The sequence below is a fragment of the Mus caroli genome, chromosome 11, assembly GCF_900094665.2.
Source record: "Mus caroli chromosome 11, CAROLI_EIJ_v1.1, whole genome shotgun sequence".
In the NCBI taxonomy this organism is placed as follows: Eukaryota; Metazoa; Chordata; class Mammalia; order Rodentia; family Muridae; genus Mus; species Mus caroli.
Genome location: NC_034580.1, coordinates 22,239,585 through 22,253,459, shown reverse-complemented (window position 1 = coordinate 22,253,459; position 13,875 = coordinate 22,239,585). Strand labels below are relative to the sequence as shown.

The 13,875-nt window shown below is 38.7% G+C and overlaps 1 protein-coding gene across 1 annotated transcript in view; it reads left to right on the top strand.

Moving 5' to 3' along the window:
* The window catches only part of Vrk2 (VRK serine/threonine kinase 2), a 117,361-nt gene that overhangs the window by 52,892 nt on the left and 50,594 nt on the right, over nucleotides 1-13,875 (top strand). The window contains exons 6-7 of the mRNA XM_021177191.2: nucleotides 532-637; nucleotides 1,876-1,968. Coding sequence (XP_021032850.1) covers nucleotides 532-637; nucleotides 1,876-1,968 — 199 coding nt within the window. The remainder of the gene's footprint in view (nucleotides 1-531; nucleotides 638-1,875; nucleotides 1,969-13,875) is intronic.

Here is a 13,875-nt window from a genome sequence, read left to right as displayed (position 1 = left end):
GGAGTCCCGGAACCAAGATGGCGCTCCCTGCTCCTGAGGCAGAGGGCTCAGGCTCATACTTTCATTCTCACCACATATGTCCCCTAAATAAAATGTTTATAACAATGGGTAAAATACAACTTTTTTTTTAATTAGGCAAAAAATTAAAAAATTTAAAAAAAATAAAGAAGTGTTCCCATTTTCTGTATGGGTAGTGACATTTTTAGGACACATGATAAGGCTCATGGGGATTGATTGGTACTGAGCAATTAGCGCTGCCATAGAGGACCAGAAGAGAAAACCTAAAACTCCACTCTCCATTATCTATGACACTATTAACTGCTCAGCGCTAGTGAAAGAGAACAAAGGAAGTACTAAGCTGCTTCCCTGAAGATGCAGCTCACTGTGCACACAGCTCACCGTGCACACACTGTACAGCTGCTTAGACGCCTTGGCTATTAGGTATTAGTGTTGTTCTTTATTCAAGTTCATTAATAGATAATTTCAGAATTATTATTTTAGAAGGGTCTCTTTTTTGATATCTCCTCACAGTTATAGATTCATGGTAATGGAAAGACTTGGAATAGATTTACAGAAACTCCTGGACCAGAATGGTGGTTTTAAAAAATTAACCGTCCTACAACTTGGCATCAGGATGGTAAGTTTGAGATGCCTCACAGATGACTTACTTGATTTTTGCTTTATAGAAATATGAGAAAATAAGATTTTTGTCTAGGAATGTCAGTTATAGAGAGTAGGAAGTATTTTCATGAACTTGATAAGCAAGGACTCTACCAATGACAGGCTATGCTGTAGCTGACTATTGCTACCAGACTCAGTCTTCCCTGACAGTTTAGTGTCACATCTCAGAAGAAGCCCGTAGAGCTTTAAACATAACCTTTCTGTTGTCTGTTATAATTGTAACCACAAATTATGGCCAAATAGACTACTTTTCAAACTAAATATGCTTTGGTTGGATTTAAAAATATTTTAAGTGTAAGTTTGAGACAGTGGCAACTGTTAGTCCTTGCAGTGAATAACACACAGGTGTACCTTGTTCACTAGGAAGCAGTGTAGTCACAAATGAACCAAACATACAGTCATTTGTCAATAATGCCACATATTTATCTTATTTACATCTAAGTCTTGGGTTTCCCCTACTTCCAATCATAAGTAGAATGAAGCAGCTCATGCCAGGTTGTGTTATGGAAAATAATTTTATTCTCCATTCATTTGTCTACTCAACTAGTAAATATTTATGGAATGTTCCCCTCAACCCAGCCAAACACACACTTGACATGCAAGGTTTTAGGGCTTTAATGATGCCCAAGAATTTTTAGGTATTACACAGGAGAATGATCATAGCATAATATTTTGTTCTGAGGTCTTCAAGATTTGAATAATAATAATAATTGATTGATGAATGAACTATATGACTATTTTATCGTAGATTTCTTGACTATTTTCATGTACCTTTTATTGCTGTTTATTCCCAGTCTATGTTACTATTTTAATTACTGTGATAAAATACCGTGGGAAAAGCCAATTAACAGAGAAAATATTTACTTTGTTTCATAATTTGAGGTTATAGTCTCTCATGATGGTGAAATCACAAACAACAGCATTTTGGGCCCCTGATCATTACATTACATCCACAGTCAAGAAGCATAGTTATACGTGCCTGTGCTCAACTCTCTTGCTTCTCTTTATACAGTAAAGAATCTCATCCCAGGGAATGGTGCCACTCACAGTTGGCAAGTATTTTATTTAACAATGAGCAACCAGAAATTATGATATTTTAGAATAATCAATAATTATGGGAAATCATGTGTAGCAACAAACCATATAATTGTAGTGTAAAACACTGATACTGGTCTTATCTACTTCTTTTCACAGCTGGATGTACTGGAATATATACATGAAAATGAGTATGTTCATGGTGATATAAAAGCCGCAAATCTACTGTTGGGTTTTACAAATCCAGACCGGGTAAGAGAAAATGAACATTTGCTTTTAGTGAGGGGTTTAGGAGTGCCAATGGCCGACTCTTAACCCACAAGAGTTTACAAATGGGGGCTTAATATGATGAATGTTTCAATTTGTCTTACTTTGCTTACCTGATTTAATCCTTGCACCAGATTAATGAGTAATTCGGATGAAGAAGCTGAGAGCCAGAAGGGTTAAATCACTTGCTAATGGGCACACATTGAAGAAATGGCTGAGCAGGAAGCTGAGTTCATAAAATGTAGATAAAGTACCATGGCATCTGGTCCCAGGAGGAGAGATAGGTGTGTGCAGAAAGATAACTGCACAGGGCTCCATTTTTACTTCCTATAGTTGGAGCAAAGAAGGATGTCCAAAAGAACTTTCCATTGTGGTAGATCCCTTCTCCCCAGTATCATAGCATCTCTGGAGATGTGGTTAAGACAATACCACTTGCTAATAAAATGTATGTAGAGGAACAGATGACAAAACAGTGTGGGCATCTTAGATGCCACTTGTCTCAGTTCCTTAGCTTTATAAAAATCTCCTATCATGATATTAAGTAACCATGTTTCCTCCACTTAAAGGAAATGAGTTGAATACTTATGTCTACATAAAAAGCCTATAAGATGATTCAACCTTATCGATACTTAGAAGTAACTCGAATGCCCTCCTGTTGAGGTATAGACATGTCTCTATAGAGGAGTTTTATTCAGTGCTGAAAAGATACTTGCCAAACTATATGAAGATATGGAACAACTTAAAAATATTACAATACATGAAAAAGTCAAGGGGTAAAAGCTGTAAATGTCAGGTACCTGACCATCTGTGTTAGACTATGAGCACAATTAAACACTTGATAGTGACCTGGAGTTGGGAGCAAGGGGTGTGAACAGTCGGGGTCCTGGGGTTTTTAAGACAGCGAAACCCTCCTGAATCCATCAGGGTATACACGTCATTAGTTCTTTGTCAAGTCCTGTTGTCATTGAACACTATAGACTTAGGGTGATGCTCATCTGCCATTGTCATTTTATCCATACTAACAAGTGTCTCACTGAGGGGTGTGGAGTTGAAGGCTGTCTGTCTGTCTGTCTGTCCAGGGCCTGGACACTCACTGCTTCGTTTTACCTTAATTGCTCAAAATTCATCTACGTTAAACAAAATTTCTCCAAGTAAAGGTGGTTATAAAAATATGGCAAAAGTAACTGAGTAACTTAAAATTTACTTTAATCTTAAGCAATAAGTATATGTAAATATTACCTACTGTCTTAATATATTTAAATTAAAAAACCCATCATGACACAAAAGTATTAGGAAACTATCATTAAATGCTTAATGGACTCTGTGAGTACTGGATGTTTCAAATAAGAAAAAGGTTTTACAGAAAACACTGCTAGATTAAAATTTTAAATATATCTGTAAATTAATACTATATGTAATGGATGAGTAGCCGTGAAAGATGTTTATAGTAAATTTTTTAAAATAGCAAGCAATAAGAAATTAATAGAAAAAATAGCACGTAATTTCACAGCGTGGTGATTAAAATGAAAGCAGGGTAGGTGGAAGGAGACAGCTCTGTCCTTGAGACAAATGGAAAATAGGTCACCGGTGCTAAACCTAGAAGTGTGGAAATGAAAGAGGGAGGCAGCTTCCTTCCAAGACAGAGCAATGGAAAAGATCTGAAATAGGCAGATATATGTTCTGTTTCCAGTCACTTAGCAAAATGCTTCAGAGTCTTGTGATCATTCTGCAGTCACCAGGTTGTAAGTTTCTCCTTGAACACTACTGTTGCGCTGTCTGTCTACCTGAGCTGGGCATTTGGGGGGATTTAGGACTTATTTTTATTATTATCTAACATGAGTGCTGGGAACTGAGCATGGACCCTCGGGAAAACCAGCTAGCACTCTTAACTGCTGACCATCTCCCCAGGCCCTGATTTGGTTTTGTCAGTTACAGATAGCAGCATGGCCACGAGCTAAGATGCATGTGGAGTTTTTATACAGGCTCTTGTTTTACTATCTCAGGGTAAAGAACTGCAAGTGGACTCTCTAGGTCATGTGGTGGTGTATATGTGATGTAGAAACTGCCAGACTGTTCTTTGGGAACTGTCATTGTGATATTTCGATCAGCAATCCTGATGGTGACATTTCCTTCGTATTCTGGTTCCATTCATTTCCTCAGTTTCTGCTGTTCTAATGGGTGGTAGGCATCTGTCATTTAAATTTCCCTTAGTCGTCTGCTGCTGCTGACCAAGCTCCATGTGCTCGCTTGTCAGGCATGTGTTTTCTTGGTGAATATGTTCATCTTTAAATCAACTTGTCTTCTGAATGAGCTACAGCATCTTTAGATTTTGAGAGTAGGAAAGAGATTTGTCAGATGTTTGTTTGACAGATATTTTCTGCAGCTCATCTTTGTTCTTTTCAGTGATGTTGTTGATAAATAGGTAGGGCATCCAGTATAACACTATCTTGATTACTCCAACGTTAATGTTAAAATTAGGTAGTGGGAATCTTCCAAGTTTGTTTTTTTGTTTTAAAAAAAATGGTTTTGGCTAATCTGTCTCCTTTGGAGTGTCATATACAATAGAGTCAGTTTTTCTGCTTTATCAGAAAACCTGTTAGGATTCTGCCTGTGTTTGGGGCGTAGATGTATTTGAATTCACTGCTATGCTGATACAGTGGGATCACCTTGGACAGAATGAACATCCCCATTCTCCCTTTACTTGTTTTTATTTTTATTAACTTCAAAATATTTTCTTATTTTCCTTGAGGTTTGATTTTCTGAATTGACATATGTGAGATTATGCTTAATTTTCAGATATTTGAGTTTTAAAATCTTTTTCTTTCATTGATTCTCCTATTTAAATTATATGTATACATATGTGTCTATGTACCTGTGTGTACAGTTGCCGGGAGAGGCCTCAACAGGATGTCCAGTGCCCCAGAGCTGGACTTAAAGATGTTGTTGATGCAGGTGCTGAGAACTGAACTCAGGTCCTCTGCAAGTGCAGTGCATGCTTTTAACAGCTGAGCCAACACTCCCACCTCTGCCATAGAGGTAACACTCCCACCTCTAGCATAGATTGCTTTCCTTCTTGGAAAAATTTCTAAAGGATATATTATTTTCATTTTATGTGTGTGTGTGACTATTTTGCTTTTCATGTGTGTCTGCATCCCACCTGTGTGCTTAGTACTGCCTGAGGTCAAAAGACGCTATCAGGATCCCTAGAACTAGAGTTCTGGTCAGCTGCAAGCCACCAGCGGGTACTGGGAATGGACCCTAACATCCTCTCAGAGAGCAACACGTATTCTTTACCACTGAGCCATCTCTCCTGTCCTTGCTGAAGGTTAGCAGGATCTTAATTCTGTATTAGACAGTTACATTTTATGATTTTGGTATTTTAAAATTTGTTAACAATTACTTTATTTGTAAAGATAAAGGCCATTTTTGGAATGTTTCATAAACTCTTAAAAAATAATACATGTCCTGCTACGTGCTTTGGGATAGAATGTTTAAGGAATGTCAGTTAGGTAAAACTGGCTGAGTTTTGTTGCAGTTTTTGGTATCTTTACTATGAAGAACTTAGAAACTCATGAATTCCTCTCTCTCTTAAACCCTCATCTGGATTTTGTTTGTGTGTATTGGGTGCATATGGATTTTTATTTTTATCAATTGCCATTTTTATCTTTATTTGAAAGTCTGTCTTTGGCTTTGTTGGTATAACCATCACAACTTCTCTTGATTTTGGAATTGTATGTCTTTTTTTATCTGTTGGCCTGTACATGTATATTAAACTCTTGGAGATAGCATGTCCATTATGATGCTTATTGTCACACTTTAGCCTAGGTTCAGACAGTTCTGTTTTTTTAGATAATTCTCACAGGGTTTATCACTTGTATTTGAGTTCTGGGAGTGGTTGCATTTCCTGCCCTTCCTCAGGGAGTGAGTGCCTGGGCAGACTTCCATAGTTTTCTCCCCTCTGAATCTTCAGCTTTAGAGGTTCTGCCTGAGCTTCTGTGGCCACTCCTAGTTGCCTACTCAGTGCTGTAGTTCAGATAGCCCTGGGTGCATGTAGGGCTCACTCAGTTGTGGTTCTTTTGAGGAGCATAGGCTCATACCATATTTTTAAATCCCCCAAATTTATATCCTTCAAGATTATTATGTGCAGTAGGGACATGTGGTCTGAATAAAAATGGTCCCTATAGGCCCATAGGGAGTGGTACTATTAGGAGATGTGGCCTTGCTGGAAGAAGTGTGTCACAGGAGGCAGACTTTGAGGTCTCAGAAGCTCAAGACAGGCCAGTATCTCACATTCTCTTTATACTGCCTACCAATCCAGATATAAAACTCTCAACTACTTCTCCAGCACCATGTCTGCCTGCATGCTACCATGCTTCCTGCCATGATGATCATGAGTTAAGCCTCTGATCTGTAAGGCAGCCCCAGTTAAATACTTTTCTTTATAATAGTTGCTGCAGTCATGATGTCTCTTCATAGCAGTAGAAACCCTAAGACAGGGTGTGAATCTAGTCATTCTTCCTCTCATCCTTTCTAAAACCTAAACGCTTAGTTAAATGTTTATATCCATTTTTAAGAAATCCTTACTTGTTTTGCTTTTCTTCTCCACTGGGAAATATATGTTTTGTTTTTTATCTGAACTGTTAAAGTTCTTTTGCTGCTCTATAATTTACATGTCTTATTTTCTTATGATTTACCTTTTTGGATTTTTTAAGATACAAGCTCAAGTAGCTCTGACTGGCCTTGAATTTGCTCATGTAGTCAAATCTGTTCTTGAACTCCTCATCCATCTACCTCCAGATTCAGAATGCTAGGCCACAGGGATGAACTGCCATGCTTGACTTTTCTCTTTTCTTTTCTTTTCTTTTCTTTTCTTTTCTTTTCTTTTCTTTTCTTTTCTTTCCTTTCCTTTCCTTTCCTTTCCTTTTAAACGAATTTATTTTTTATTAGATATTTTCTTTATATACATTTCAAATTTCAAATGCTATCTGGAAAGTTCCCTATACCTTGCACCCTCCCTGCTCCCCTACCCACCCATTCCCACTTTTTGGCCCTGGCATTCCCCTGTTCTGGGCCATATAAAGTTTGCAAGACCAGTGGGCCTCTCTTCCCAGTGATGGCCGACTAAGCCATCTTCTGCTACATATGCAGCTAGAGACACAAGCTCTGGGGGTACTGATTAGTTCATATTGCTGTTCCTCCTATAGGGTTGCAGATCCCTTCAGCTCCTTGGGTGCGGTGTTTTCTCTAGCTTCTCCATTGTACACTCCATATTTTATTCCCCCCTCTCCTTCCACCCTCTGCTCCACATCCTATACCTCCTCCCCACACCCTGTCTTCACATGAATGCCCCCACCTGACCTCTAAACTCCCTGGGGCCTCCAGTCTCTTTAATGTTAGGTGCATCATCTCTGAATGAACACAGACCCAGAAGTCCTCTGCTATATGTGTTTTGGGGGCCTCATATCAGCTGGTGTATGCTGTCTGTCTGGTGGTCCAGTGTTTGAAAGATCTAGGGTGTCCAGGTTAATTGCTGGTCTTCCTACAGGATCACCCTTCTCCTCAGCTTCTTTCAGCCTTCCCTAATTCAACAACAGGAGTCAGCTGCTTCTGTCCATTGGTTGGGTGTAAATAACTGCATCTGACTCTTGCAGCAGCTTGTTGGGTCTTTCTGAGGGCACTCATGACAGGTCCCTTTTTGTGAGCATTCCATAGCCTCAGTGTCAGGCCTTGGGAACTCCCTTTGAGCTGGATCCCACTTTTGGCCTCTCACTGGACCTTCTTTTCCTCAGGCTGCTCTCCATTTCCATCCCTGCAAATTTTTTCAGACAGGAAAAATTATGAGTCAGAGTTGTGACTGTGGAATGGTCCCCCTTTCCCTCACTTGATGACCTGACTTCCTGTTGGAGGTGTGCTCTATAAGTTCCCTCTCCATACTGTCTGGCATTTCCACTAAGGTCCCCCCCCCCCTTGAGTCCTGAGAGTCTCTCACCTCCTAGGTCTCTGGTGCATTCTGGGGGGTACCCCCAACCTCCTATTTCCCAAGGTTGCCTGCACCCATTCTGTCTGCTGGCCCTCATGTTTGACTTTTCAATCTGTCTTCTGTGCTTAAGCTGTTGTTTGGGCATTTTATATCTTTGTAGAGGGTCTTTAATATGTGTACAAGTGGATCAGCCTTGTAGTTATTAAGATTTTGTGCTATAATTAGTGAACTTGTTTATAAGAATTTTATGGTATCGTTTGATTTTCAGTTAGGATTTATTCTTCTATATGAAAAGAGATAGAACCTAGCTTCATCTTTTTTTAGGTTGTAAGCTTTTTCCATTTCTGTAATACAAAGTAACAAACAGAAACACTTTGCTAACTCAGTTATAGTTTTTATCTTCATACTTTTTTGTGTGTGTATTGAATCCTACTGGTGTGTGTGTGTGCCAGTGTTCAGTACTATGGCCAATATTTGTGCACTGATTCCTTGGTCTTTACAATGGGTTTCAAGGTTAGGTTGATCTGACTGTCCCTTGCAGCCTTCTTCTCCCCTCCTGCTTTATGGATTTTCTTTTTATTATGTTTTTCTTCCTCACAGTCACTCTAGTCATACTTTCTGTGTTTATTTATCTGGATGAGCTCAAAATGTTTGATATTATGATTAGATTTTTGATAAAATTCAAAATTTATTTGACTGAGATCTGATATCAATAAAAACAGTTTTATATTTTTTCAGATTTACATTTGTTTCTCAGGAGTTTTTAAAGCTTTATAATTTTTATTGTCACTATCAATAACACTTTTACTCTACTGTTAGGTTTTCTAATTTACTTATGTGTGAAAGTTTTGTTTCATCTATAACAGTTTAAAGTTCTTTTTTTATAGTTTACATTTCTGAATTTAGGTAGTTCTTGCTTTCTTCTACATAAATAATGTGGCACCATATAACTTTAAGGGTAAATAATTTTCATGCTCAGGATTATTTTTTATTATACATGTCGTAAAAGTTAGAATTCTATAGGATAGGACTTTTTCAGGATATTATTTTAAAGTTTATTTTGTTTGCATTTATATGTATTAGTGTTTTGCGTACATGAATATATGTGCACCACCACACATGCAGTGCCCCTAGGGTCCAGAAGAGGGCATCAGATATCCTGGAACTAAAGATCCAGGTGGTTGTGATCTACCCAACATAGATGCTGGCAAGTAAACGTAAGCTGTCTGCACAACCAACAACTGCTTTTAGATGCTGATGCATCTCGCCAGCCTCCACAGTCTTGATTCTTTTTCATGTTCTGCTTTTTCTTTTCTTTTTTTTTTTTTAAGATTTATTTATTATTATATCTAAGTACATGGTAGCTGTCTTCAGATGCACCAGAAGAGGAAGTCAGATCTCATTATGGATGGTTGTGAGCCACCATGTGGTTGCTGGGATTTGAACTCAGGACCTTCGGAAGAGCAGTCGGTGCTCTTAACCACTGAGCCATCTCTCTGCTTTTTCAAAAGGCTTACACAGATCCAATCTGCCAGTGGCAATGTGTAAAGTAGTCATTTCACTGTGCTTGGTTCTCTATCGTACTAATTTTTTAGTTGCTTGAAGAAGATTTAGTAATGATTCTCTATGTTTTTTTCTTTAAAGATTTATTGGTTTTTATTTTCCATTTGTGGGTGAATTGCCTGTTCATTTGGTCATCATATATACACAGTATCTGCAGAGAGTAGGAGAGACTGCTCCGTCCTCTGGAACTGAAGTTACGGATGGTTGGGAGCATCCCTGTGGGTACAGAGGAGCAAACCCAGATCCTCTGCCAGAGAAACACGTTCCCTTACCAGCTGAGCCGTCTCTGCAGTTTCTCTAAGATTTTCTTAAGAAACTGGCTTATCATAGTCAAATAGAATCAGCTTCCAGTTCTTCCATCCCTGATGGATTTGACTGGTGGCACTGCTTAGTGTACCTCCAGTGCAGGACCAGGAGCAGTGCTTCCAAGGCCACCTGTTTCCCTGGGGTCCTGGTGGAAATTCCTGAGCTGCCATCTTGCCCGATGTCATGCTGCCTTTAGATTAAGGTTCTGTGTATAGATATGTGAATGTGTATAGATGCCTTATGTACATGTTTATAAAGTTAGGTAAACAGTCAACTTTTATGAGATGTTTTTGTGTTTTCTTTATTTTCCCAGCTCCTTTGCATCCATATTCACTCCCTTTCTGTCTCTTATTACAAAAGAACAGGCTTCTTAGTGATAAACATAAAATATAACAAAGTAAAATATAGTAGGATGTAACAAAAGCTATTACACTGAAGTTGAATAAGACAAACCAACAGAAGGAGAGCTGCTGAGGGAGAAACACAGGAGTTGAAGAGAGACCCACTCATTTGCACATACAGGGTGTTCCATATGACCTCTAAACTGTACTCCATAATATATATGCAGAGGACCTGGTCCAGACCCGTGCAGGCCCTGTGCATACTGCCTCAGTCACTGTGAGTTCATATAAGTTTTCTTCTTGTTGATTTAGAGGGCCTTGTTTCTTGGTGTCCTCCATCTCCTTTGGCTCTTACACTCTTTTCACATTATCTTCAGCAGGGTTGCCTGAACTCTGAGGGGAAAGGTTTGATGGAGAGCATCCACTTAGGGCTAAAAGTTCCAAGGTCTCTCACTCTCTGCATATGCCTGGCTGTGGGTCTCTGTATTTGTTCCTATCTGCTGAAGGGTAAGCTTCTCTGGTGATGGCTGAGAAGACACTGGTCTATGAGTATAGCAGGATGTCATTAGGAGTCATTTATCACTACTTTAAAAAAAAACGGTATTTATGTTTTTGGTTTTGTTTTGTTTCTTTTTTTTTTTTTAACTCAGTAGTGGTTGATTTCACCCTAAGTCCCTGGATTATCTAGTGTCTGTCTCTTGGTTTCAAGCAGTGTTGGAAGTATGGGTTCCATTTCATTGAGTGGGCCTTACCTATATCAAATCAGATATTCATTGATTACCCTTACAATCTTTGTGTCAACATTGAACTAGCACATATTTGAGGCAGGATACTATTGCAGGTCAAAGGTTTTGTTGCTGGCTTAGTGTTTGCATTTCTCTTTAGGTAGTATGCAGAGAACCTTCCTGTAACAGATGCTAGGATGTAGGGGTGAAGACTGTCTAGGCACTGACTTGAATTCTACAGGTCCAGTGAGTTGTACAGGTGTTTTCTCCAGCAATATGGTCTTAGAGTCAGTTTGTAGAGAGTACCTTATTGTCTTGTCAACAGACTGGGTTGTTTTGAGATTTTTCATGGGACCTTTTTGGCCAACAGCTCAATTAGATGTAACCCAAACTAACTTCATTTGGTGACAAGAGATGGCCAGTTGGTACTCAGTATGTTCTGTTATTTGGCAATTTCATTTAGATCACCATCGTGTGTGTATATTTTAGGAAGTTTCCACTGTAGTAGGTTTCCAAACTACACCACAAATGTCCCTTAATTTTGCTGGTCTCTCCCAGATTTTGTCCCTCAGTTGCCTTTCTCCTGCCCACTTGATCCTTCAATTCCAGCCCTCCCAATCTGTCCATAATTGTCTATTCTAGTTTCCTTTCCTAAGAAGATCTATCTGTTCCCTATAGTCCCTTACTCTCTATAGATACCTTCTATGGTTCTATGGATTGTAGCTTTGTTATCATTGACATAATAGCTAATACCCCCATGTAAGTATCTTTATATCATATTCGCTTTTTTGGGGGGTCTGGGTTACCTTGCTCAGGATCATTTTTTCCTAGTTCCATTCATTTGCCTGCAGATTTTATGAGGTCATTTTTTTTTCTAATGATGAGTAGTACTCTATTGTGTAAATGAACCACATTTTCTTTACCCATTCTTCTCTTGAGGGACATCTAGGTTGTTTCTAATTTCTGGGCATTATGAATAAAGCAGCAATGAACAGAGTTGGGCAAGTGTCTTTGTGAGAATGAACTATTCTTTGTGTATATTTCAAGAGTAGTGTGGTGGTTGTATGAGAATGGCCCCCATAGGCTCAAAGATTTGAATGCTGCTCATTAGGAAGTGGCACTATTTGAAAAGAAGAGGAGGTGTGGCCTTGTTGGAGGAAGTGTGCCACTGTTGTAGGTCAGCTTTGAGGATTTTTACAAGCCTAATTGCCAGGCACAGTGTCTCTCTCTTCCTGCTGTCTATGAATCCCGATGTAGAATCTTAGCTACCTCTCCAGCACCGTGTCTGCTTGCACACTGCCATATTTCTTACCATGAAGATAATGGACTAAACCTCTGGAACTATAAGGCAGCAACAATTCAAAGTTTCTTTTATAAGATTTGCTATAGTCATGGTATTTCTTCATAGCCATAAAATCTTAACTAAGTCCTGTGGTTTAGCTGGATCTTAAAGTAGATCAATTCTTATCCTCCTGGGGAACTGCCTTGCCTTTTCCATAGTGAATGTACAAGGTTGCACTGCCACCAGCATTGAAGTAGTATTCCCTTACTCCACAAGCTCTCCAACATAAGCTGTCACCTCTTTTGTTGATCTTAGCCGTTCTGACATGTGGAATGTGGAGTCTCAGAGTTGTTTGGTTTTGCGTGTTTCCTTGCTGGCTAAAGATGCTGAGCGTTTTTTGGTAAGAGTTTCTCAGCCATTTGAGATTCCTCTTTTGAGAACTCTGTTTAGATCTTTGCCCAATTTTATAATTATGTTATCTATTGATATCTAGTTTTTTGAGTTTCATATATATTTGGAAAATTAGTCCTCTCAGATGGGTACTTAATGCAAATGACACTGTCCTTTGTCATGCAAAGCTTCTCGATTTCATGGGGTCCTGTATATTAATTGTTGGCCTTACAGCATTCATTAATGATGTTCTGTTCAGGAAATCATTTCCTGTGCCCGTAAGTTCAAGGCTATCTCTCACTTTCTCTTCTATCAGACTGAATGTATCCAGTTTCTTTTCTTTTCATTATTTCTTTTCCATTTGTTTATTTATTCATTCATTAATTTGTTCATTCATTCAGCTTACATCCCTATAGCACCCATCCCTCTCCTCTTAGGTTGAAAGCCTATTTTATTAAATATTAGAATGGCTACTCCATCTCATTTCTTGAGTTCATTTGCTTGAAAAATCCCCTTTTCTAGACCTTTATTCTGAGATAATGTCTATCTTTTTTGCTGCTGTGTGGCTCTTGTATGCACCAGAATGTTTATGCATCCATTCTGTTAGCCTGTGTCTTTTTATTGGGAAATTGAGTCCATTGAGGATGAGCAATACTAATGATTGTTAATCCCTGTTATTTTGGTGTTGGTGGTAGTGTGTGTGGGGGAGGGGGGGGCGGGATTAATCATTTCTTTTCCTGGGTGTTGTTAACCTCCTTATGGTTGAGTTTTCCTTATAATACACTCTGTAGGCTGGATTGTTTAAATTTTGTCTTGTCATCAAATATCTTGTTTTATCCATCTATGATGATTAAAAGCTTTGCTGGGTATAGTAGTTCAGTCTGAAATCTGTGGTCTCAGGGCCTGTAAGACATCTGCCTAGGCCCTTATGGCTTTTAGAGTCTCTTTTGAGAAGTCAGATATAATTCTGAGAGGTCTGCCTTTATATGTTACTTGGCCTGTTTTCCTTGCAGTTTTTAATATTCAGTCTTTGTTCTGTAATTCAGTGTTTTGATTATTAGGTAGTAGTAGAATTTTCTTTTCTGGTTCAATCTATTTGTTGTTCTGCACCATAAAACCTTTGTGTGTGTTCATAGCCATCTCTTTCTTTAGGCTAGGAGTATTCTTTTATTTATTTATTTATTTATTTGTTTTTTTTGTTTGTTTGTTTGTTTATGTGATATTGATATTGTTGAAGACACTTTCTGGGCCTTTGACTTGGGAATTTTCTTCTTCTTCTTCTGTATCCTTAGGTTTGGTCATTTT